The sequence below is a fragment of the Pseudophryne corroboree genome, chromosome 8 (genome assembly GCF_028390025.1).
Source record: "Pseudophryne corroboree isolate aPseCor3 chromosome 8, aPseCor3.hap2, whole genome shotgun sequence".
NCBI lineage: Eukaryota > Metazoa > Chordata > Amphibia > Anura > Myobatrachidae > Pseudophryne > Pseudophryne corroboree.
In genome coordinates, this window is record NC_086451.1 from 75,797,812 (window position 1) to 75,824,262 (window position 26,451).

Consider the following 26,451-nt stretch of genomic DNA (forward strand, 5'->3'; position numbering starts at 1 on the left):
ATCAATCTACTGACTGTCCTAATAACACCCAGCTAGATGAGACATCCAAATGTAGACAGTCTCCCACAGGATTTGTCGTTACATTAAAAATATATACGCTATTAATTAACCACTTAACTGACAATTTTTTTATCTATAAACTGGCCAGAAATTGACGTTTTTTTTAAATGAGTGAATAAAGTGAAGAAGCTGTATTTTAACTTATCCAACATTATTTCAGTTAATAATTGATTTATTTTTATATTTGTAAATTTAAAAAAATCGATCTTTTTTTTTTTAACATTGGAACATCAGTTGGCACCATCTGAACATCAAAACCATTTCTGCCGTTTTTGACTGATCAGCAGTGAGGAGGGTGCGGGAAGGCAGAGGGAAGTTTCTCTTCCCTGCAGCTGCAAACACTGTTTATCTGACTGGTCGCACACTGTGCGACCAGGTTAGACAAGGCACTTTCTGGTATGGTCGCATCTGATGCCACCATGCCAGGCAAATGGTTAAAGAAGTATGATGTTTTATTCCCCCCCCCCAAATGTTCAGCTAAATATTTTATTCCATCTGGACACATTGCATCTCTGCACATCCTTATTATTATTGAATAGTGCAGCTTTATTACGCAGTGATGTACACGCCTGCACAGCTGGAATTTAATCTAAAGTCGTGCTCACTAGAGACTGTTTTTGATTACAGCCAATCAGCTTTACCAGTATGCTTTTGGAGTATGGGAGCACCTTCAGGAAATCCACGCAAACGTAGGAAGAACATATAAACTAGTCAAAGATTGGCTTCTGGTTAGAATTGTACTATGACCCTTAATGCTGTGATGCAAGAGAAATTAAATATTTCCCCTTGTCTGTAATTGGCGGATCGACCTCCTGGTAGGGAATTTACCATGGAAAATCATCAAATACTTCCTCATATTTACCAAACCATTACTTTCCTGCAAAATGTCTGTCTGTGCCGTTCAGCTGGTACAGTATATTGCTTTTAGCAGTGTAACACTAGGTGCTCTTCAGGTTTGTGATATCCGTGTATAACCAGTTTTTGTTATGTGCAACTTGTAACTGCTGCTAACTGCAGGAAGTCTGCATTACACCTGCGTGTCATGAGGATTCCTCAAGTTTCATGCACCTCCAATGTACTAGTCTGTGTTATTTTTAGTGATGAGCGGGTTCGGTTTCTCGGAAACCGAACCCCCCCAAACTTCACCCTTTTTACACGGGTCCGAGCCATACTTGGATTCTCCCGTATGGCTCGGGTAACCCGAGCGCGCCCGAACGTCATCATCCCGCTGTCGGATTCTCGCGAGATTCGGACTCTATATAAGCAGCCGCGCGTCGCCGCCATTTTCACTTGTGCATTGGAAATGTTAGGGAGAGGACGTGGCTGGCGTCCTCTCCGTTATTGTTGAACTTGATTGTGCTGTGCACTATTGCTTAATTGTGGGGAGGACTGGGGAGCAGCTGTATAATATAGGAGGAGTACAGTGCAGAGTTTTGCTGATCAGTGACCACCAGTTATCCGTTCTCTGCCTGAAAAAAACGCTCCATATCTGTGCTCACAGTGTGCTGCAAATATCTGTGCTCACACTGCTTAATTGTGGGGACTGGGGAGCAGATGTATTATATAGCAGGAGTACAGTGCAGAGTTTTGCTGACAGTGACTACCAGTATACGTTGTCTGCCTGAAAAACACTCCATATCTGTGCTCAGTGTGCTGCTTTATTGTGGGGACTGGGGACCACCAGTATAATATTATATAGGAGGAGTACAGTGCAGAGTTTTGCTGACCAGTGACCACCAGTATATAATATATAGCATTACGGTACAGTAGGCCACTGCTGTACCTACCTCTGTGTCGTCATTAAGTATACTATCCATCTACATTCTATACCTGTGGTGCATTTTAGTTTTGCAGTTTGCTGACACAGTGACCACCAGTATACTATATATAGCAGTACGGAAGGCCACTGCTGTACCTACCTCTCTGTCGTCATTAAGTATACTATCCATCTACATTCTATACCTGTGGTGCATTTTAGTTTTGCAGTTTGCTGACACAGTGACCATCAGTATACTATATATAGCAGTACGGAAGGCCACTGCTGTACCTACCTCTGTGTCGTCATTAAGTATACTATCCATCTACATTCTATACCTGTGGTGCATTTTAGTTTTGCAGTTTGCTGACACAGTGACCACCAGTATACTATATATAGCAGTACGGTACGGAAGGCCACTGCTGTACCTACCTCTGTGTCGTCATTAAGTATACTATCCATCTACATTCTATACCTGTGGTGCATTTTAGTTTTGCAGTTTGCTAACACAGTGACCACCAGTATACTATATATAGCAGTTCGGAAGGCCACTGCTGTACCTACCTCTGTGTCGTCATTAAGTATACTATCCATCTACATTCTATACCTGTGGTGCATTTTAGTTTTGCAGTTTGCTTACACAGTGACCACCAGTATACTATATATAGCAGTACGGAAGGCCACTGCTGTACCTACCTCTGTGTCGTCATTAAGTATACTATCCATCTACATTCTATACCTGTGGTGCATTTTAGTTTTGCAGTTTGCTGACACAGTGACCACCAGTATACTATATATAGCAGTACGGTACGGAAGGCCACTGCTGTACCTACCTCTGTGTCGTCATTAAGTATACTATCCATCTACATTCTATACCTGTGGTGCATTTTAGTTTTGCAGTTTGCTGACACAGTGACCACCAGTATATATAGCAGTACGGTACGGAAGGCCACTGCTCTTCCTACCTCTGTGTCGTCAAGTATACTATCCATCCATACCTGTGGTGCATTTCAGTTGTGCACAGTATATATAGTAGTAGGCCATTGCTATTGATACTGGCATATAATTCCACACATTAAAAAATGGAGAACAAAAATGTGGAGGTTAAAATAGGGAAAGATCAAGATCCACTTCCACCTCGTGCTGAAGCTGCTGCCACTAGTCATGGCCGAGACGATAAAATGCCATCAACGTCATCTGCCAAGGCCGATGCCCAATGTCATAGCAGAGAGCATGTAAAATCCAAAAAACAAAAGTTCAGTAAAATGACCCAAAAATCAAAATTAAAAGCGTCTGAGGAGAAGCGTAAACTTGCCAATATGCCATTTACGACACGGAGTGGTAAGGAACGGCTGAGGCCCTGGCCTATATTCATGGCTAGTGGTTCAGATTCACATGAGGATGGAAGCACTCATCCTCTCGCTAGAAAAATTAAAAGACTTAAGCTGGCAAAAGCACAGCAAAGAACTGTGCGTTCTTCTAAATCACAAATCCCCAAGGAGAGTCCAATTGTGTCAGTTGCGATGCCTGACCTTCCCAACACTGGACGGGAAGAGCTTGCGCCTTCCACCATTTGTACGCCCCCTGCAAGTGCTGGAAGGAGCACCCGCAGTCCAGTTCCTGATAGTCAAATTGAAGATGTCACTGTTGAAGTACACCAGGATGAGGATATGGGTGTTGCTGGCGCTGGGGAGGAAATTGACAAACAAACCACCTCACCATCAGAATCCTCCTTAAGTCAGGCACCCGGGGAGACACCTGTTGTCCGTGGGACGAATATGGCCATTGACATGCCTGGTCAAAATACAAAAAAAATCAGCTCTTCGGTGTGGAATTATTTCAACACAAATGCTGACAACAGGTGTCAAGCCGTGTGTGCCTTTGTCAAGCTGTAATAAGTAGGGGTAAGGACGTTAACCACCTCGGAACATCCTCCCTTATACGTCACCTGCAGCGCATTCATCATAAGTCAGTGACAAGTTCAAAAACTTTGGGTGACAGCGGAAGCAGTCCACTGACCACTAAATCCCTTCCTCTTGTAACCAAGCTCCTGCAAACCACACCACCAACTCCCTCAGTGTCAATTTCCTCCTTACCCAGGAAAGCCAATAGTCCTGCAGGCCATGTCACTGGCAAATCTGACGAGTTCTCTCCTGCCTGGGATTCCTCCGATGCATCCTTGAGTGTAACGCCTACTGCTGCTGGCGCTGCTGTTGTAGCTGCTGGGAGACGATCGTCATCCCAGAGGGGAAGTCGGAAGACCACTTGTACTACTTCCAGTAAGCAATTGACTGTCCAACAGTCCTTTGCGAGGAAGATGAAATATCACAGCAGTCATCCTGCTGCAAAGCAGATAACTCAGGCCTTGGCAGCCTGGGCGGTGAGAAACGTGGTTCCGGTATCCACCGTTAATTCAGAGCCAACTAGAGACTTGATTGAGGTACTGTGTCCCCGGTACCATATACCATCTAGGTTCCATTTCTCTAGGCAGGCGATACCGAAAATGTACACAGACGTCAGAAAAAGAGTCACCAGTGTCCTAAAAAATGCAGTTGTACCCAATGTCCACTTAACCACGGACATGTGGACAAGTGGAGCAGGGCAGACTCAGGACTATATGACTGTGACAGCCCACTGGGTAGATGTATTGCCTCCCGCAGCAAGAACAGCAGCGGCGGCACCAGTAGCAGCATCTCGCAAACGCCAACTCGTTCCTAGGCAGGCTACGCTTTGTATCGCCGCTTTCCAGAATAGGCACACAGCTGACAACTTCTTACGGGAACTGAGGAAGATCATCGCAGAATGGCTTACCCCAATTGGACTCTCCTGGGGATTTGTGACATCGGACAACGCCAGCAATATTGTGCGTGCATTACATCTGGGCAAATTCCAGCACGTCCCATGTTTTGCACATACATTGAATTTGGTGGTGCAGAATTATTTAAAAAACGACAGGGGCGTGCAAGAGATGCTGTCGGTGGCCCGAAGAATTGCGGGCCACTTTCGGCATTCAGCCACCGCGTACAGAAGACTGGAGCACCAGCAAACACTCCTGAACCTGCCCTGCCATCATCTGAAGCAAGCAAGAGGTGGTAACGAGGTGGAATTCAACCCTCTATATGCTTCAGAGGATGGAGGAGCAGCAAAAGGCCATTCAAGCCTATACATCTGCCCACGATATAGGCAAAGGAGGGGGAATGCACCTGACTCAAGCGCAGTGGAGAATGATTTCAACGTTGTGCAAGGTTCTGCAACCCTTTGAACTTGCCACACGTGAAGTCAGTTCAGACACTGCCAGCCTGAGTCAGGTCATTCCCATCAGGCTTTTGCAGAAGAAGCTGGAGACATTGAAGGAGGAGCTAAAACAGAGCGATTCCGCTAGGCATGTGGGACTTGTGGATGGAGCCCTTAATTCGCTTAACCAGGATTCACGGTTGGTCAATCTGTTGAAATCAGAGCACTACATTTTCGCCACCGTGCTCGATCCTAGATTTAAAACCTACGTTGTATCTCTCTTTCCGGCAGACACAAGTCTGCAGAGGTTCAAAGACCTGCTGGTGAGAAAATTGTCAAGTCAAGCGGAACGTGACCCGTCAACATCTCCTCCTTCACATTCTCCCGCAACTGGGGGTGCGAGGAAAAGGCAAAGAATTCCGAGCCCACCCGCTGGCGGTAATGCAGGGCAGTCTGGAGCGAGTGCTGACATCTGGTCCGGACTGAAGGAACTGCCAACGATTACTGACATGTCGTCTACTGTCACTTCATATGATTCTCTCACCATTGAAAGAATGGTGGAGGATTATATGAGTGACCGCATCCAAGTAGCCACGTCAGTCTGGCAGGAAAAAGAGGCAATTTGGAGGCCCTTGCACAAACTGGCTTTATTCTACCTAAGTTGCCCTCCCTCCAGTGTGTACTCCGAAAGAGTGTTTAGTGCAGCCGCTCACCTTGTCAGCAATCGGCGTACGAGGTTACTTCCAGAAAATGTGGAGAAGATGATGTTCATCAAAATGAATTATAATCAATTCCTCCGTGGACCTGAGATGGTGGATTCCAGTGGGGACGAATTAATAATCTGTGAGGAGGGGGATGTACACAGTGAAAGGGGTGAGGATCGGAGGATGATGATGAGGTGGACATCTTGCCTCTGTAGAGCCAGTTTGTGCAAGGAGAGATTGATTGCTTCTTTTTTTGGTGGGGGCTCAAACCAACCAGTCATTTCAGTCACAGTCGTGTGGCAGACCCTGTCGCTGAAATGATGGGTTCGTTAAAGTGTGCATGTCCTGTTTATACAACATAAAGGTGGGTGGGAGGGCCCAAGGACAATTCCATCTTGCACCTCTTTTTTCTTTCATTTTTCTTTGCATCATGTGCTGTTTGCTTAGCTTAGTCACACAGCGACCTTGGTGCGCCTCTTTTTTTTCTTTGCATCACGTGCTGTTTGGGGACAATTTTTTTGAAGTGCCATCCTGCCTGACACTGCAGTGCCACTCCTAGATGGGCCAGGTGTTTGTGTCGGCCACTTGTGTCGCTTAGCTTAGCCATCCAGCGACCTCGGTGCAAATTTTAGGACTAAAAATAATATTGTGAGGTGTTCAGAATAGACTGGAAATGAGTGGAAATTATGGTTATTGAGGTTAATAAAACTATGGGATCAAAATGACCCCCAAATTCTATGATTTAAGCTGTTTTTTAGGGTTCTTTGTAAAAAACACCCGAATCCAAAACACACCCGAATCCGACAAAAAAATTTCGGTGAGGTTTTGCCAAAACGCGTCCGAATCCAAAACACGGCCGCGGAACCGAATCCAAAACCAAAACACAAAACCCGAAAAATATCCGGTGCATATCACTAGACTTATTCTCTGCTCCCAGGCAGTAGGCCTTAACTGTGCTCTAATAAACACCCTCTGTTCCCAGGGCATGAAGCTCTCTGGTATCCCATAAGTAACGGGCATCATTATCGTATATGAATAAGATTGACAGAAGGGCTTTGGGAAGAGATTAAGGGGTCTATTCATAAAGCAGTGAAAAGTGTGGAGAAGTGAGCCAGTAGAGAAGTTGCCCATGGCAACCAATCAGCATTGAAGTAACATTTATAATTTGCATACTATACAGTTGTATGAAGCAGCTGATTGGTTGCTATGGGCAACTTCTCCACAGGCTCAATTCTTCACTCTTTTCACTGCTTCATGAACAGACCCCCTAAGGCATTTCACTACACATACACACACGTTTAGGCTGATTCAGTTACTGTAGAACTGTTCATCGATCTACCGTTATGGTAAGAGGAACATCGCTAGTTTTCCTGCTCACCTCTATGGAAGTGAAAACTATTGACGTTTCCGGCCACTATGTGTTTTTAGGCTTGAAGGTAGGAGTTACAGGCATCTATTAACTTTTTTTGCAATGTGACTTAAACTTACATAAAATCACCTTAAAAGCCATAAAAATTTTATCATTTTTATGTACCCCAAATTCATCTACATACTTTTTGTTATTAAAAAGAAATAGCTTTTCCACCATTAGTAAAAACGGCACAATTGAACCATTTCACAGCTTTTAAGAGCCCCAAATACTTTGCTTGTGGCCACTTATAGTCTTCTATACTGTCATATACCTATGATGTTATTTGCCACTTTTCGGGGTACAGCGTGAATTCCCCATTGCCTCCCACGGGTAACATTACTAACACCAGGCCAAAATACTGCGTAACCCCCGGAATAAGCATTTTATAATTGAATAGTACGACTAGAGTGCACATACAGAAATTACTGTGCCGTAAGTGTGTTAAATTAAGCCACAGTAAATTTTTCAATTACAGCGGCTAATTGAATTTTGCTTCAGGGGGGTAAAAATTTATCAATTCTTCTAAAGAGGTCAAGTAGGAGGTGTTTTCCATAGCAACCAATCAGATTATAGCTATACATTTATAGACTGTACTAGATACATAATAGCCAGAATCTAATTAGCTGCTACGGTCAACACCACCACTTTTAGAAGGTTGATACATCTCCCCCCTAAATGTTTACGTTAAAACACATTAATTGAGAAAAAAAGTGCTAGTGCGCTATCAGGGAGACCACGTTAAGAGGCATTTTGTTACAATAAGGACGGTTTCAGCATAATAATTACCCTTTAAAATGTAATGGAGGTTTCCATATCAAACTTAGCAAGGAGGTTCTTCTGAATCTGTATTTGATAGACTCCGTCTGTGTGTGTTTTCTCCATTAACATGATTCAGTGCATTGAGTATTACATCATGCCCCTCCCGTACCAGCCGCTGTCAGTGAGCTGTTTATGTTCCACATATGTCTAATTCTTGCTTAAGTCTAATAAAAAAATAATTCTCCCAATAAACGGTTGTGGTTGAGTGTGAGGCAGGAGTAGATCCATGTAACTCAACCACTTTTTCTACTAGATTTTGAGGGACATAATATGTGAAGCTCAAGTCCTCCAATGGGCAAAAACATTTTTATTCTGTTTTTGCTCCACTGGGTTCCGTTACCAGGAGAACAGTAGCCTACAGAGTGCTGGTTGGATTTGCAGATATTTGTATACAATGAAGAACATTCCTTGTGTCTCTCTAATATCCTGGGTTGAGGTTAACTGAAGGGTCCTTGCTGTGATTACTCAAAATTACTCACTGCACTCCAATAACCATGCAATGCTCCCAGCATCCCCTCACAAAGCTTCGCTACTTGGGTGTCCACAGAAAAGCTCTCCAGCTCACTCTATTTTCACCCAACCCATTTTTGTCCTTTCCTCTGAACTCTCTTCCACACCCTGCCGGCCTTTAGTCTCTGCTCCCAAAGTATAAATGTGCACTTCTAATGTTATCTCTGGCGGCTGATCACCCACCGCTCTGCTGTCTGTTCTTGTGGATTGCGGCATAATCACCGTTAATCTCAAACGAATATGAACTTGTGTTTTTGTTATGATCTCTGTTAAGACTAAAACCAAACCCCAAAGGGGGAAATAGCTTCCTCTTAGACTCTGTTTGCATTGAACAGGGTCACAAAAAGAGATCTAAAATTAAAAATAGTCCGTTTGATTTCTGGTGCAGGACACTAAACTCTCTGTGCTTGATGCGTGCCCACTTAAGTGTCAGATTCTCACTTGGCAGTGCCTAATGTGCAGAGAAGTGAGATTTGTGACCTGTTCAGTGTAGTAGCTGTGGTCAATGCATCCTATACTAGTTTACAGACAGGCATGTCCTCTGTTTATAGCAGACATCCCCTACCTACTGTAAACGTGCACTAAAATAGAAATTCACGGGAGAGTTTGTCGTGATCTGTGCACCATAGCGATGGATCATCCAGAGAATCTGCAGATACAATATATATTGTGATGACTTAAGGCCCATACACACTTGCCGATAAAATGAACGACGTCGCTCATTTCCCCCCTCCCTGAGCGGCGTCGCTCATTTTATCAGCAAGTGTGTATGCCGCCAGCGACGACCGATGCGCGGCCCCGCAGGTCGGCAACGACCGTCGCTGTCGGCAGTGCATGCATGCAGGATCTGGACTGTCGTCCAGGACCTGCATGCACGGCTGGTGGAGGCGTGACGTCACTGAGCAATATGAGAGGTCATATCGGTCAGTGTGTACAGTCGGCCACCGACCGGCCGGCCCAGGAGGGGAAACATTAGACAACGTCGCTCATAGAGCGACATCGTCTAATGTGTACGTTCCTTTAGGGTAATTAGCTCGGTAGAGGGGTGTTTTGGTGCAGTATCTAGGTCATGCCTGGTTAACCTGTGGCCAGTCCTGATCTAGGTGCTTAATCAGGATCCAAAGACAGCTTTTCTTGTACATAAATGAAATGGTGCTTAACTGGTAGCATAAATGAAACAAAACCACAAACACTTCTTCGCCCAGGCTATCCTTGGGCCAAGTAGTCTGCAAATAAGTTTCGCAAAGTCCCTGCCTACTTCTTTGCAGGTTTATCACAGGCTCCAGCCAGGTTTGGCTTGACTGCCACAGCTACTCATACACAGATCACTCAGAGCTTGGTAGCCCACCGTGCCACATAAGGGTCTGGACTGGCCTCCTGGCCTACTCACATTCAAGTCTCACTGGCCTAGATTCTTCTCAGCACATATAGTTCAGTCCCAGAGTTTGGTGGCCTTCCCTGTCTCCTACTCAGGCCTCCTGGCCCTCAGTAGCTTCCTAACATACTGAGCTCTGATTGACTTTCCCAACCACAGTTGGGTAGGATACACAGGCCACAGCCTGTCCTGACTGCAGAGTCTTCCAGGCTGTCTCTCCACTGCAACAATTATGTGTACTCACATCTGCCTTTCTCTATCGTCCTAGTGGATGCTGGGGTTCCTGAAAGGACCATGGGGAATAGCGGCTCCGCAGGAGACAGGGCACAAAAAGTAAAGCTTTAGGATCAGGTGGTGTGCACTGGCTCCTCCCCCTATGACCCTCCTCCAAGCCTCAGTTAGATTTTTGTGCCCGGCCGAGAAGGGTGCAATCTAGGTGGCTCTCCTAAAGAGCTGCTTAGAAAAGTTTTAGCTTAGGTTTTTTATTTTACAGTGAGTCCTGCTGGCAACAGGATCACTGCAACGAGGGACTTAGGGGAGAAGAAGTGAACTCACCTGCGTGCAGGATGGATTGGCTTTTTTGGCTACTGGACATTAGCTCCAGAGGGACGATCACAGGTACAGCCTGGATGGTCACCGGAGCCTCGCCGCCGGCCCCCTTGCAGATGCTGAAACGAGAAGAGGTCCAGAATCGGCGGCAGAAGACTCCTCAGTCTTCTTAAGGTAGCGCACAGCACTGCAGCTGTGCGCCATTTCCTCTCAGCACACTTCACACGGCAGTCACTGAGGGTGCAGGGCGCTGGGAGGGGGGCGCCCTGGGAGGCAAATGAAAACCTTTTTTTGGCTAAAAATACCTCACATATAGCCTCCGGGGGCTATATGGAGATATTTAACCCCTGCCAGAATCCATTAAAGAGCGGGAGACGAGCCCGCCGAAAAAGGGGCGGGGCCTATCTCCTCAGCACACAGCGCCATTTTCCCTCACAGAAAGGCTGGAGGGAAGGCTCCCAGGCTCTCCCCTGCACTGCACTACAGAAACAGGGTTAAACAGAGAGGGGGGGCACTAATTTGGCGTTAGAAATATATAAAAGATGCTATAAGGGAAAACACTTATATAAGGTTGTCCCTATATAATTATAGCGTTTTTGGTGTGTGCTGGCAAACTCTCCCTCTGTCTCTCCAAAGGGCTAGTGGGTCCTGTCCTCTATCAGAGCATTCCCTGTGTGTGTGCTGTGTGTCGGTACGTGTGTGTCGACATGTATGAGGACGATGTTGGTGAGGAGGCGGAGCAATTGCCTGTAATGGTGATGTCACTCTCTAGGGAGTCGACACCGGAATGGATGGCTTATTTAGGGAATTACGTGATAATGTCAACACGCTGCAAGGTCGGTTGACGACATGAGACGGCCGACAAACAATTAGTACCGGTCCAGACGTCTCAGAAACACCGTCAGGGGTTTTTAAAACGCCCGTTTACTTTAGTCGGTCGACACAGACACGGACACTGAATCCAGTGTCGACGGTGAATAAACAAACGTATTCCTTATTAGGGCCACACGTTAAGGGCAATGAAGGAGGTGTTACATATTTCTGATACTACAAGTACCACAAAAGAGGGTATTATGTGGGATGTGAAAAAACTACCGTAGTTTTTCCTGAATCAGATAAATTAAATGAAGTGTGTGATGATGCGTGGGTTCCCCCCGATAGAAAATTATGGGCGGTATACCCTTTCCCGCCAGAAGTTAGGGCGCGTTGGGAAACACCCCTTAGGGTGGATAAGGCGCTCACACGCTTATCAAAACAAGTGGCGGTACCGTCTATAGATAGGGCCGTCCTCAAGGAGCCAGCTGACAGGAGGCTGGAAAATATCATAAAAAGTATATACACACATACTGGTGTTATACTGCGACCAGCGATCGCCTCAGCCTGGATGTGCAGAGCTGGGGTGGCTTGGTCGGATTCCCTGACTAAAAATATTGATACCCTTGACAGGGACAGTATTTTATTGACTATAGAGCATTTAAAGGATGCATTTTCTATATATGCGAGATGCACAGAGGGATATTTGCACTCTGGCATCAAGAGTAAGTGCGATGTCCGTATCTGCCAGAAGATGTTTATGGACACGACAGTGGTCAGGTGATGCAGATTCCAAACGGCACAAAGGTGTATTGCCGTATAAAGGAAGAGGAGTTATTTGGGGTCGGTCCATCGGACCTGGTGGCCACGGCAACTGCTGGAAAATCCACCGTTTTTACCCTAAGTCACATCTCTGCAGAAAAAGACACCGTCTTTTCAGCCTCAGTCCTTTCGTCCCTATAAGAGTCATATCTGCCCAGGGATAGAGGAAAGGGAAGAAGACTGCAGCAGGCAGCCCATTCCCAGGAACAGAAGCGTTCCACCGCTTCTGCTAAGCTCTCAGCATGACGCTGGGACCGTACAGGACCCCTGGATCCTACATGTAGTATCCCAGGGGTACAGATTGGAATGTCGAGACGTTTCCCCTTCGCAGGCTCCTTAAGTCTGGTTTACCAAGGTCTCCCTCCGACAAGGAGGCAGTATGGGAAACAATTCACAAGCTGTATTCCCAGCAGGTGATAATCAAATTACCCCTCCTACAACAAGAAAAGGGGTATTATTCCACATTATATTGTGGTACTGAAGCCAGAAGGCTAGGTGAGACCTATTCTAAATCTAAAAAAATTTGAACACTTACAAAGGTTCAAATCAAGATGGAGTCACTCAGAGCAGTGATAACGAACCAGGAAGAAGGGGACTATATAGTGTCCCGAGACATCAGGGATGCTTACCTCCATGTCCAAAATTTGCCCTTCTCACTAAGGGTACCTCAGGTTCGTGGTACAGAACTGTCACTATCAGTTTCAGACGCTGCCGTTTGGATTGTCCACGGCACCCCGGGTCTTTACCAAGGTAATGGCCGAAATGATGATTCTTCTTCGAAGAAAAGGCGTCTTAATTATCCCTTACTTGGACGATCTCCTGATAAGGGCAAAGTCCAGGGAACAGTTGGAGGTCGGAGTAGCACTATCTCGGATACTGCTACAACAGCACGGGTGGATTCTAAATACTCCAAAATCGCAGCTGATCCCGACGACAAGTCTGCTGTGCCTACGGATGATTTTGGACACAGTCCAGAAAAAGGTGTTTCTCCCGGAAGAGAAAGCCAGGGAGTTATCCGAGCTAGTCAGGAACCTCCTAAAATCAGTGCATCATTGCACAAGGGTCCTGGTAAAGATGGTGACTTCCTACGAAGCAATTCCATTCGGCAGATTTCACGCAAAAAATTTTCAGTGGGATCTGCTGGACAAATGGTCCGGATCGCATCTTCAGATGCATCAGCGGATAACCCTATATCCAAGGACAAGGGTGTCTCTCCTGTGGTGGTTACAGAGTGCTCATCTTCTAGAGGGCCGCAGATTCGGCATTCAGGATTGGATGCTGGTGACCACGGAGGCCAGCCCGAGAGGCTGGGGAGCAGTCACACAAGGAAAAAATTTCCAGGGAGTGTGATCAAGTCTGGAGACTTTTCTCCACATAAATATACTGGAGCTAAGGGTAAATTTATAATACTCTAAGCTTAGCAAGACCTCTGCTTCAAGGTTAGCCGGTATTGATCCAGTGGGAAAAACATCACGGCAGTCGCCCACGTAAATAGACAGGGCGACACAAGAAGCAGGAGGGCAATGGCAAAAACTGCAAGGACTTTTCGCTGGGCGGAAAATCATGTGATAGCACTGTCAGCAGTGTTTCATTCCGGGAATGGAAACTGGGAAGCAGACTTCCTCAGCAGGCACGACCTCCACCCGGCAGAGTGGAAACTTCATCGGGAAGTTTTCCACATGATTGTAAACCGTTGGGAAATACCAAAGGTGGACATGATGGCGTCCCGTCTGAACAAAAAACGGGACAGGTATTGCGCCAGGTTAAGAGACCCTCAGGCAATAGCTGTGGACGTTCCGGTAACACCATGGATGTACCAGTCGGTGTATGTGTTCCATCCTCTGCTTCTCATACCTAAGGTACTGAGACTTATAAGACGTAGAGGAGTAAGAACTATACTCATGGCTCCGGATTGGCCAAGAAGGACTTGGTACCCGGAACTTCAAGAGATGCTCACAGAGGACTTATGGCCTCTGCCGCTAAGAAGGGACTTGTTTCAGCAAGTACCATGTCTGTTCCAAGACTTACCGCAGCTGCGTTTGACGGCATGGCGGTGGAACGCCGGATCCTAAGGGAAAAAGGCATTCCGGAAGAGGTCATTCCTACCCTGGTCAAAGCCAGAAAGGAGGTGACCGCACAACATTATCACCACATGTGGCAAAAATATGTTGCGTGGTGTGAGGCCAGAAAGGCCCCACGAAGAAATTTCAACTCGGTCGATTCCTGCATTTCCTGCAAACAGGAGTGTCTATGGGCCTCAAATTGGGGTCCATTAAGGTTCAAATTTCGGCCCTGTCGATTTTCTTCCAGAAAGAAGTGGCTTCAGTTCCTGAAGTCCAGAAGTTTGTCAAGGGAGTATTGCATATACAACCCCCTTTTGTGCCTCCAGTGGCACTGTGGGATCTCAACGTAGTTCTGGGATTCCTCAAATCACATTGGTTTAAAACCAGTCAAATCTGTGGATTTGAAGCATCTCACATGAAAAGTGACCATGCTCTTGGCCCTGGCCTGGACCAGGCGAGTGTCAAATTGGTGGTTTTTTTCTCAAAAAAGCCCATATCTGGTTGTCCATTTGGACAGGGCAGAGCTGCGGACTCGTCCCCAGTTCTCTCCCTAAGGTGGTGTCAGTGTTTCACCTGAACCAGCTTATTTTGGTGCCTTGCGCCTACTAGGGACTTGGAGGACTCCAGGTTGCTAGATGTTGTCAGGGCCCTGTACATATAGGTTCCAGGACGGCTGGAGTCAGGAAAACTGACTTGCTGTTATCCTGTATGCACCCAACAAACTGGGTGCTCTTGCTTCTAAGCAGACTATTGCTAGTTGGATGTGTAATACAATTCAGCTTGCACATTCTGTGGCAGGCCTGCCACAGCCAAAATATGTAAATGCCCATTCCACAAGGAAGGTGGGCTTATCTTGGGCGGCTGCCCGAGGGGTCTCGGCTTTACAACTTTGCCGAGCGGCTATTTAGTCAGGGGCAAACACGTTGGTAAAATCCTACAAATTTGATACCCTGGCTAAGGAGGACCTGGAGTTCTCTCATTCGGTGCTGCAGAGTCATCCGCACTCTCCCGCCCGTTTGGGAGCTTTGGTATTATCCCCATGGTCCTTTCAGGAACCCCAGCATCCACTAGGACGATAGAGAAAATAAGAATTTACTTACCGATAATTCTATTTCTCGGAGTCCGTAGTGGATGCTGGGCGCCCATCCCAAGTGCGGATTATCTGCAATACTTGTACATAGTTACAAAAATCGGGTTATTATTGTCGTGAGCCATCTTTTCAGAGGCTCCGCTGTTATCATACTGTTAACTGGGTTCAGATCACAGGTTGTACAGTGTGATTGGTGTGGCTGGTATGAGTCTTACCCGGGATTCAAAATCCTTCCTTATTGTGTACGCTCGTCCGGGCACAGTATCCTAACTGAGGCTTGGAGGAGGGTCATAGGGGGAGGAGCCAGTGCACACCACCTGATCCTAAAGCTTTACTTTTTGTGCCCTGTCTCCTGCGGAGCCGCTATTCCCCATGGTCCTTTCAGGAACCCCAGCATCCACTACGGACTCCGAGAAATAGAATTATCGGTAAGTAAATTCTTATTTTTCTTCCCCATGTGGGCAGATCTCTGCTGCTGTCCACAGAATGCATGTCTCATCAATGCAATTTACCCTCATACTTCTATCTATCTATCTATCTATCTATCTATCTATCTATCTATCTATCTATCTATCTATCTATCTATCTATCTATCTATCTATCTCTCCTGTAGGGTGCTCAGTCAGACCAGTGTTCCCTCTCTACAGCCGTCCACCAGCTCTACATTCAGCTGTATAAGAGAAAATCTGTCCCACGTTCTCTGCCTGCAGCGTTGCCGCCTCTACTCTGCTAACGACGAACGCTTGCTACAAGATTTTCTTTGGATTATTTTTTTTTCTAACAGGTGTTCCTTTACAGAGCGTTACAGAATTATTATCATTTGCAAATCATTTTAGCATTTGGCAGCTTATATTTTCCCTTTCTCTTTTTAAGTCATCTTGAATAATTTAACCTCATATTTCATTTACTCTCCCGGAGCTGGAGCTGTGAATGTATTTTTGCAGTGTAACTGGGTAGGTGGTTGCGTTTCGTGTATACTTCTATATAGAACTGGAGCCATTATTGCACTCCAAAGCCGCGGTGGAAGGAAATAGTATTTATGTTATGTATAAGTAGGGGGTCAGTTTCTCAATGTAAAACATATGGGCACAATTATTGTGTACTGACGGCATACATTCTTTGCATGTTTAAGAGTGCAAGATGAGTTTAAATATGCGGCTTATGTTCAGTTTACATAGTAAGAGGTTAAGGGTCACTGATCCAATACATACTACAACCCCCTTTCCCTCGAAATATGTGGGATTTATTATTATTATTTGCTTGAAAAACGATTGTTGTACTGTAGTTTGTATAGGCTGATACTGTTATATTTGTGCACAAGGGGCATTATTGTATGTACAGTGTACGTAGACCTAGATTTTTGTATTTCTATAAAACAGAGTATTTAAAAGCAATTAGTGTTGTTTTCAGTACACTCTCTTTAGAGAGCTCCTGTCACTTGACCACAACCACCACTTGCATTGACCGGTGGCACTTGCAGAATATTCTGTGATGTCTTACCCTCGTGACTTCTCTTTTTCTCCCCCAGCTGTCCAGCTGCTGTCAGGCGTCATGGCATAATTAGTTTACCCAATTGCTGGGTGAGGAATCTGTTAGTAATACACTGAGGGCCAGATGTATTAAGCCTGGAGAAGTGATAAAGCAGTGATAAGTGCAAGGTGATAACGCACCAACCAATCAGCTCAAATATGTAAATTGACAGGAGCTGACTGGCTTGTGCGTTATCACCCTGCACTTATCACTGCTTTATCCCTTCTCCACGCTTAATACATCCACCCCACAGAGGTACCTGGCCAGGCGTTCCAATCTGATTCATGACCAAGGATGCATGGAACTTGTAGCGCTGGAGCTCTTGTGGGAAAGTAGCAACACTTTGAAAATCACAATATTAGTCGTTGCAACTGTGCTGGTTTATTTTATGTACAGATGCGTCCTCCCTGATCTAACCTCCGTGCGTTATGAATCACGGCACACAGGGACATGAGAGTCGCCATCTCTAGTGCGACACGGCTAGTGCCAGGCATCTTTTCCCCCCGAAAATGCATCTTATTCTCATTTGCTTTGTGACTAAGACGCACAAGCAAATTACGCTGATTAAAATGATGTGCGGCATGTGTATATTCTGTGTGCCACTGCAGCTGTATCTGCATACAAAATACTACGTTACAGTGTCGGTGGAAACAGCAATGCGAATAAGATGCATTTTCAGGTGAAAGAGACGCATAAAACGTTTGGCTTCAGTAAACCTGCTTTGTACTAGGCGCAACCAATAGGGGGGCAGATGTATTAACCTGGAGAAGGCATAAGGAAGTGATAAACCAGTGATATGTGCAAGGTGATAAAGGCACCAGCCAATCAGATCCTAACTGTTAATTTACATATTAGAGCTGATTGGCTGGTGTGTTTATCACCTTGCACATATCACTGGTTTATCACTTCCTTATGCCTTCTCCAGGTTAATACATTTGCCCCAGGGTAGTTTAAGGTGACTGCAGCAACAACGACGGACGACACATCTGTATGAAAACTTGGCACACTTAGGGCAAGATTCAGTTGTTTATCACGGCACTGACTGCTGCCAGGCATCTGACAGTGCAATTCAGTTGCTCCTCCAATCTCCAGCCCACTGCATACGTGAGCAGAGAGAACTCTAATTGTTGAAGGGCTAGGACGAAATATCTTAGTTAGCAGCATCAGCCGCCAGATTAAGAGGGGCTAGCATGAAATACACTAAACAGCACTATCCGTCCCAGCACAATTATTGGGTGATGCCAAACCAGACAGGTCATATAAACATGACAGGATTCCGCTTTTATTCATCTTTAGAATGGGTCTTGTATATATAAAACATTATCTAAGGATGTTGCTCTGTTGTGGCCCAGTTTGCCCAGGATAGCACATGTAAGGTAGGCCCAGGGTTGATGCTAGATTCAAGTGGCCTAAGGGATCTTTTACATCAGGGGGAGGAGCCACGACACAAGGGGGAGGAGCAGAGGCGGATTGGCCATAGGGTTCACAGGGAAGATTCCCGGTGGGCCGACGCACCCGTGGGGCCTGTTTTGTTTGAGGACATGTGGTCCTTTTTATAGACATACTGAATAAGATGCTAAATAATTTGCATATATAAAAATTACTTTGCCACTTAGCCTGTGATTGCAGATGATCTAGTGTATGCTCTGTCTGCCTGCTTGGCTGACATATAAGATTGAGTGAATAGTGATTGGGATACGGTTGGTGTAATAAGCAAGAAAATATATCTTTCTAAAGAACTATATAGTTTCCTAAATTCTGAAGGTGTATCATATAATGTGCTCATAACATTTAATTTTACAGTATTTCTTTTTAACTCCCCCCTTGATGCTGGACATGCCCACTATCTGGAAAGTCTTGGGGGGAGAGTGCTGCTGCCATGGCCCATGGCTAGACCTTACACCTCTGGTGCTATCTATGTGGGGCCACTAGTACAAATTTTTCCAGGGACGCTTTTTGTTCCCAATCCGCCCCTGGGAAGGAGCTAGGCTAGCGGGATAGTTCCTCTACTATCCACGCCACCAACTATTACCTTTAGTAATCAGGTAGCAAGCGGAGCGAGCCACCGAGCCCAAAGCGTAGCGAGGGTACTTTTCGGGTACCCTGTTCGGCCGTAGCTCCTCCCCCTCGTGACGGGTCTCCTCCCCTAGTGACGTCAGAAGGTCCCTTCTCCCACTACGATTTAGAACCAACCGTAGGCCCAGAGTTGAGCTGATTAATTCGATATGCTCTAACCAAGGCGGCTTGCTTCTGTGCCACGGCTGCCCTGTATGTATGGCAGTATGGAAATGAGCCCTGGAGAGAGCATGAAAAACACGCCAGGCTACTGTACAATCGCTCTGCTGTGCTATCCGGGCCACGGCAGGACACCATCACACAATGCAATGTATACATAAAGTGGGATATCCAAGCATGGTGACAGGTTCTCTTTAAATAATACTGAGATACAGTGATGACCGAGATATTCACATTGTGAAGTACTGTGCTGATGCAGAGCACTGAGATATACAAATGAAACGTTTCATTGCGGAATATGAGGGGGGAATAAACTTGACCCTTACAGTACATTTTATTAAATATGTGTTGTGTCAATATAACACAGACTTTCATTTATTCTGATGGTCACTGACAATAGGTCTCTGTTTTGTATTGTAGGAATCTTTCAAAAAAGTATCAGACGAAGAAGAACTCCAAAGAGGAGGAAGAGTCAAAGTAAGTGATGTGTTATGGGGGAAAAGGGGGATGTTGGGGGTCTGTTAGGTTGTTGTTCTGGTGAAAGTGATATGCTATTGTATTTCTATCCTCTGTGTTCTCTGACTAACTGCAGCTACCCCTTAGCCATCCAAATTTGTATTGATGATTTTACAGAGCTGATAAATGCAGTATTTATTATTTATTATTTATGTTGGCGCTTCTGTGTTACTGAGCTACGTATTGTCCATGACATAGTCTAGTGTTTATGCTGAATTAATAAGATTCACTATGCTTTCCCTCACTCCCCTGCATCTGGCTGACACGTCAGGAGGGAGCTGTTCCTCAGAAGGAACAGAGTGACCGTTTAGCAAATTTGCTTTAGAAAAATGCTCTGGATGGATTTATACGTAGGGCCAGTGATATTGGGCTCTGCTTTTTTACCTATATAAAACCCCATCAAGACAAAGGGCCAACTGTAATAGGGTGCGCGTTAATTTGTGGGATCAAATTTGCACCTAAATTTTAGGTGCGAGTTTTGTCCACCAATGTGCAAATGTAATAGTCTGCGAATTTGAGAATTCGAGGCTATTAGAAATGCGAGTCCATGCAATTTGTTTTTGTGGGTAAACTCGCACCTTGTAATGCGAGTTGCATTTACAGGGTGCGAGTTTGTCAGAAGCATGCATAGATCAACATGCTTCTGTGTGTAAAAGTAAGGAAACGGTTAAAAAACAGAAACATGATGGCGTTCTCCCCCCCCAACAAAAAAAAAAAAAGAAAGAAAGCATAACCAGCACCTGACTTTTTGGAGCCGGCCCTGTTTGTGAAAATATGGGGGGGGGGGGGAAATGGTGTGAGGGTCTCAACCAGCACTGGGCTCCTTAGCCGGTCTGATACAGGAAATATGGGGGGGGGGGGGAATTCGTAGGGGTCCCCTGTATTTCCTGCACCAGCTTTGGGTTCTTTCTAGCGGGGGTGTAATGACATAGCCGGGGAACACGCTTATATTGGTACCCCCGGCTGAGACGTTTATCACCCCTCACTAGTCAGCCCAATAAAGGGGTCCACCCACCCAGGGCACCCAAGGCCTTGCCTGAAGCTCAGGACTATCCCCAGCACCCCTGGGTGTGGTCCCTTTGTATAAAAATAAAATTATATTATTTATTTTTTACAGGGGACTACAGGTCCCAGCAAGCCTGCCCCCATGCTCACACTTGGAGAACCACAAGTGTCAGCATGTGTGGCGTTAAAGGGCCCGAAGCCACCCGCAGTCCTCCTGTAAAAGAAATATAAAAAAAGACAAGACACCCCCCACACTCCTTATCTAGGATCCGTTAGGTGACTGCTTATATCCTAGAGCAGGCTTTTTCAACCAGTGTGCCGTGGCACACTAGTGTGCCGCGACCAGTTGCAAGGTATGCCGCGGAGCCAGAGCAGCTTCCTGCACCTTCAGAGTGTTGGCCCAGGCTGTTCTTATAGGATCAGTCATGCTCCAGCCGTGACCTATGCCTTGAAGACGCGGCGGTGTTATATCATAGGTCACGGACGCTGCGTCTCACCAGCCACCCAGCCCACCCGTCTGCATAAACATCTTCAAGTTCCTGCCTGCATACACAGCTTTCCTTGCCCACCCACATCCACATCTGCCTGACCGCCCGCTGCTCAGTATTCGCAGCACTCCACTATGAACAAGCCCCGCTACTGAGAGACAGGGAGGAGGACAGCTGACTGGTAGGGGCTAATATTTGTTATTTTATTTCTCCTGTGGGGAACAATAGGATTTATGTGGGGAGAATGAGGATTTATGGGGGGAATAATGTGAATAATTCATGTGGGGAGCAATAGGATTTATGTGGGGAGAAATGTGATTGATTTATGTGTGAGCAACATGATTTATGTGGTGAGCAATGTGATTGCTTTTTCTGTGTATGCCAATGTATGTGTGTGGTTGTTTTTTTACTGTGAGGGCCAATGTGTGTTTTTTGTTTTTTTTCTGTGGGGAACTGATGGTGCGCCTTGGCAATTTTAAAATATTGTTCGGTGTGCCGCAAGTAAAAAAAAGGTTGAAAATCACTGTCCTAGAGGTTCCAACCATTTACTTTTGAGCGTGAGTGTAGGCATTAAACTAGTACTATCTACGGTGTGTGTCTCATCTTATTTTCTCATCGTCCTAAGTGGATGCTGGGGACTCCGTAAGGACCATGGGGATTAGCGGCTCCGCAGGAGACTGGGCACAACTATAAAGAAAGCTTTTAGACTACTGGTGTGCACTGGCTCCTCCCACTAAGACCCTCCTCCAGACTTCAGTTAGATTCTTGTGCCCGGCTGAGCTGGATGCACACTAGGGGCTCTCCTGAGCACCTAGAAAGAAAGTATATTTAGGTTTTTTATTTTCAGTGAGATCTGCTGGCAACAGACTCACTGCAGCGAGGGACTAAGGGGAGAAGAAGCGAACCTACCTAACAGGTGGTAGTTTGGGCTTCTTAGGCTACTGGACACCATTAGCTCCAGAGGGATCGACCGCAGGACCCGACCATGGTGTTCGTTCCCGGAGCCGCGCCGCCGCCCCCCTTACAGAGCCAGAAGCAACGAAGAGGTCCGGAAAATCGGCGGCAGAAGACTTCGGTCTTCACCAAGGTAGCGCACAGCACTGCAGCTGTGCGCCATTGCTCCTCATGTACACCTCACACTTCGGTCACTGATGGGTGCAGGGCGCTGGGGGGGGGCGCCCTGAGGGCAATAAATAACACCTTGGCTGCAAATATACCTCATATATAGTCCTAGAGGCTATATAGATGTAAAATTACCCCTGCCAGTATTACAGAAAAAGCGGGAGAAAGTCCGCCGAAAAGGGTGCGGGGCTTCTCCCTCAGCACACTGGCGCCATTTTTCCCTCACAGTTCCGCTGGAAGGAAGCTCCCTGGCTCTCCCCTGCAGTCTGAATACTACAGAAGGGTAAAAAAGAGAGGGGGGGCACTAAATTTAGGCGCAGTATTGATATTATATATATACTAGATATATAAAAAAGCAGCTATAGGGAAAACACTCATTGATAGTGGGATCCCAGTGTTATATAGCGCTCTGGTGTGTGCTGGCGTACTCTCTCTCTGTCTCCCCAAAGGGCTTTGTGTGGTCCTGTCCTCTGTCAGAGCATTCCCTGTGTGTTTGCGGTGTGTCGGTACGGCTGTGTCGACATGTTTGATGAGGAGGCTTATGTGGAGGCGGAGCAGATGCCTGTAAATGTGATGTCACCCCCTGCGGGGTCGACACCTGAGTGGATGGTGCTGTGGAAGGAATTACGTGATAGTGTCGACTCCTTACATAAAAGGTTTGACGACATACCAAATGTGGGACAGCCGGCTTCTCAGCCTGTGTCTGCCCAGGCGTCTCAAAAGCCATCAGGGGCTCTAAAATGCCCGCTACCTCAGATGGTTGACACAGATGTCGACACGGATACTGACTCCAGTGTCGAGGAGGAGGAGACTAATGTAACTTCCAGTAGGGCCACACGTTACATGATTGAGGCAATGAAAAATGTGTTGCACATTTCTGATGCTACCCCCGGTACCACAAAAAAGGGTATAATGTTTGGAGAGAAAAAACTACCAGTAGCTTTTCCTCCATCTGAAGAGTTAAATGAAGTGTGTGAAGAAGCGTGGGCTTCCCCTGATAAAAAGCTGGTAATTTCTAAGAGGTTACTAATGGCGTACCCTTTCCCGCCAGAGGATAGGTCACGCTGGGAAACATCCCCTAGGGTGGATAAAGCGCTCACACGCTTGTCAAAGAAGGTGGCACTACCGTCTCCGGATACGGCCGCCCTGAAGGAATCTGCTGATAGAAAGTAGGATGCTATCCTGAAATCTATATATACACACACAGGTGTTATATTGAGACCGGCTATAGCTTCAGCCTGGATGTGCAGTGCTGCTGCTGCGTGGTCAGATTCCCTGTCAGAAAATATAGATACCCTAGACAGGGACACTATTTTGCTAAACGTAGAGCATATAAAAGACGCACTTTTATACATGAGGGATGCACAGAGGGATATTTGCCGGCTGGCATCCAAAATTAGTGCAATGTCCATTTCTGCCAGGAGAGGGTTATGGACTCGGCAGTGGACAGGTGATGCAGATTCCAAACGACACATGGAAGTTCTGCCTTATAAGGGTGAGGAATTGTTCGGGGATGGTCTCTCGGACCTCGTTTCCACAGCAACAGCTGGGAAGTCTACATTTTTACCCCATGTTCCCTCACAACCAAAGAAAGCACCGTATTATCAGGTACAGTCCTTTCGGCCCAATAGGGGCAAGCGGGTTAAAGGCGCGTCCTTTCTGCCCAGAGGCAGAGGTAGAGGGAAAAAGCTGCAGCATACAGCCAGTTCCCAGGAGCAAAAGTCCTCCCCCGCTTCCTCTAAGTCCACAGCATGACGCTGGGGCTTCACAGGCGGAGCCAGGTACGGTGGGGGCCCGTCTCAAAAATTTCAGCAATCAGTGGGCTCGCTCACAGTTGGATCCCTGGATCCTTCAAGTAGTATCTCAGGGGTACAAACTGGAATTCGAGACGTCTCCCCCCCGCCGTTTCCTCAAATCTGCCTTGCCAACCACTCCCTCAGGCAGGGAGGCAGTGTTACAGGCAATTCAAAAGCTGTATTCACAACAAGTGATAGTAAAGGTGCCCCTACTTCAACAAGGAAGGGGTTACTATTCCACAATGTTTGTGGTACCGAAACCGGACGGTTCGGTGAGACCCATTTTAAATTTGAAATCCTTGAACACATATATAAAAAAATTCAAGTTCAAGATGGAATCGCTCAGGGCGGTTATTGCAAGCCTGGACGAGGGGGATTACATGGTATCCCTGGACATCAAGGATGCTTACCTGCATGTCCCCATTTACAATTCTTACCAGGAGTACCTCAGATTTGTGGTACAGGACTGCCATTACCAATTCCAGACGCTGCCGTTTGGACTCTCCACGGCACCGAGGGTATTTACCAAGGTTATGGCGGAAATGATGATACTCCTTCGAAAGAAGGGAGTTTTAATTATCCCGTACTTGGACGATCTCCTGATAAAGGCGAGGTCCAGAGAGCAGTTGTTGGTAGGGGTAGCACTATCTCGGGAAGTGCTACAACAGCACGGCTGGATTCTAAACATTCCAAAGTCACAGCTGGTCCCTACGACACGCCTGCTGTTCCTAGGGATGGTTCTGGACACAGAACAGAGAAAAGTGTTTCTCCCGGAGGCCAAGGAGCTGTCATCTCTAGTCAGAGGCCTCCTAAAACCAAAACAGGTGTCGGTGCATCACTGCACGCGGATCCTGGGAAAAATGGTAGCTTCCTACGAAGCGATTCCATTCGGCAGGTTTCATGCAAGAACCTTTCAGTGGGACCTGTTGGACAAGTGGTCCGGATCGCATCTTCAGATGCATCGTTTGATAACCCTGTCTCCGAGGACAAGGGTGTCTCTGCTGTGGTGGCTGCAGAGTGCTCATCTTCAAGAGGGCCGCAGATTCAGCATACAGGACTGGGTCCTGGTGACCACGGATGCCAGCCTTCGAGGCTGGGGAGTAGTCACACAGGGAAGAAACTTCCAAGGACTATGGTCAAGTCAGGAGACTTCCCTGCACATAAATATTTTGGAACTAAGGGCCATTTACAATGCCCTAAGTCAGGCAAAACCCCTGCTTCAAAACCAGCCGGTACTGATCCAGTCAGACAACATCACGGCGGTCGCCCATGTAAATCGACAGGGCGGCACGAGAAGCAGGACGGCGATGGCAGAAGCCACAAGGATTCTCCGATGGGCGGAAAATCACGTGTTAGCACTGTCAACAGTGTTCATTCCGGGAGTGGACAACTGGGAAGCAGACTTCCTCAGCAGGCACGACCTCCACCCGGGAGAGTGGGGACTTCATCCAGAAGTCTTTCAAATGATTGTAAACCAGTGGGAAAAACCACAGGTGGACATGATGGCGTCCCGCCTAAACAAAAAGCTAGAAAAATATTGCGCCAGGTCGAGAGACCCGCAGGCGATAGCTGTGGACGCTCTGGTAACACCGTGGGTGTACCGATCGGTTTATGTGTTCCCTCCTCTTCCTCTCATACCAAAGGTACTGAGGATAATAAGGAGAAGAGGAGTAAGAACTATACTCATTGTTCCGGATTGGCCAAGAAGAGCGTGGTATCCGGAACTTCAAGAAATGATGTCAGAGGACCCATGGCCTCTACCGCTCAGACAAGACCTGCTGCAGCAGGGGCCCTGTCTGTTCCAAGACTTACCGCGGCTGCGTTTGACGGCATGGCGGTTGAACACCGGATCCTGAAGGAAAAGGGCATTCCGGAGGAAGTCATTCCTACGCTGATTAAAGCTAGGAAAGAAGTAACCGCAAACCATTATCACCGCATATGGCGAAAATATGTTGCGTGGTGTGAGGCCAGGAAGGCTCCAACGGAAGAATTTCAGCTGGGCCGGTTCCTGCACTTCCTACAGTCAGGGGTGACTATGGGCCTTAAATTGGGTTCCATTAAGGTCCAGATTTCGGCTCTATCGATTTTCTTCCAGAGAGAATTGGCTTCACTACCTGAAGTTCAGACTTTTGTTAAGGGAGTGCTGCATATTCAGCCCCCTTTTGTGCCTCCAGTGGCACCTTGGGATCTCAACGTGGTGTTGGATTTCCTAAAGTCACATTGGTTTGAGCCACTGAAAACCGTGGATTTGAAATATCTCACGTGGAAAGTGGTCATGTTGTTGGCCTTGGCTTCGGCCAGGCGTGTTTCAGAATTGGCGGCTTTGTCATGTAAAAGCCCTTATCTGATTTTCCATATGGATAGGGCAGAATTGAGGACTCGTCCCCAGTTTCTCCCCAAAGTGGTATCGGCTTTTTATCTGAACCAACCTATCGTGGTGCCTGCGGCTACAAATGACTTGGAGGCTTCCAAGTTGTTGGATGTAGTCAGGGCCCTAAAAATTTATGTTTCCAGGACAGCTGGAGTCAGAAAGACTGACTCGCTCTTTATCCT

The 26,451-nt window shown here is 46.7% G+C and overlaps 1 protein-coding gene across 15 annotated transcripts in view; it reads left to right on the forward strand.

Moving 5' to 3' along the window:
• FNBP1 (formin binding protein 1) overlaps positions 1 to 26,451 on the forward strand; it is a 390,370-nt gene that overhangs the window by 132,743 nt on the left and 231,176 nt on the right. For all 15 annotated transcript variants that reach the window (XM_063936685.1, XM_063936686.1, XM_063936688.1 and 12 more), the window contains exon 3: positions 19,392 to 19,448. In XM_063936685.1, coding sequence (XP_063792755.1) covers positions 19,392 to 19,448 — 57 coding nt within the window. The remainder of the gene's footprint in view (positions 1 to 19,391; positions 19,449 to 26,451) is intronic.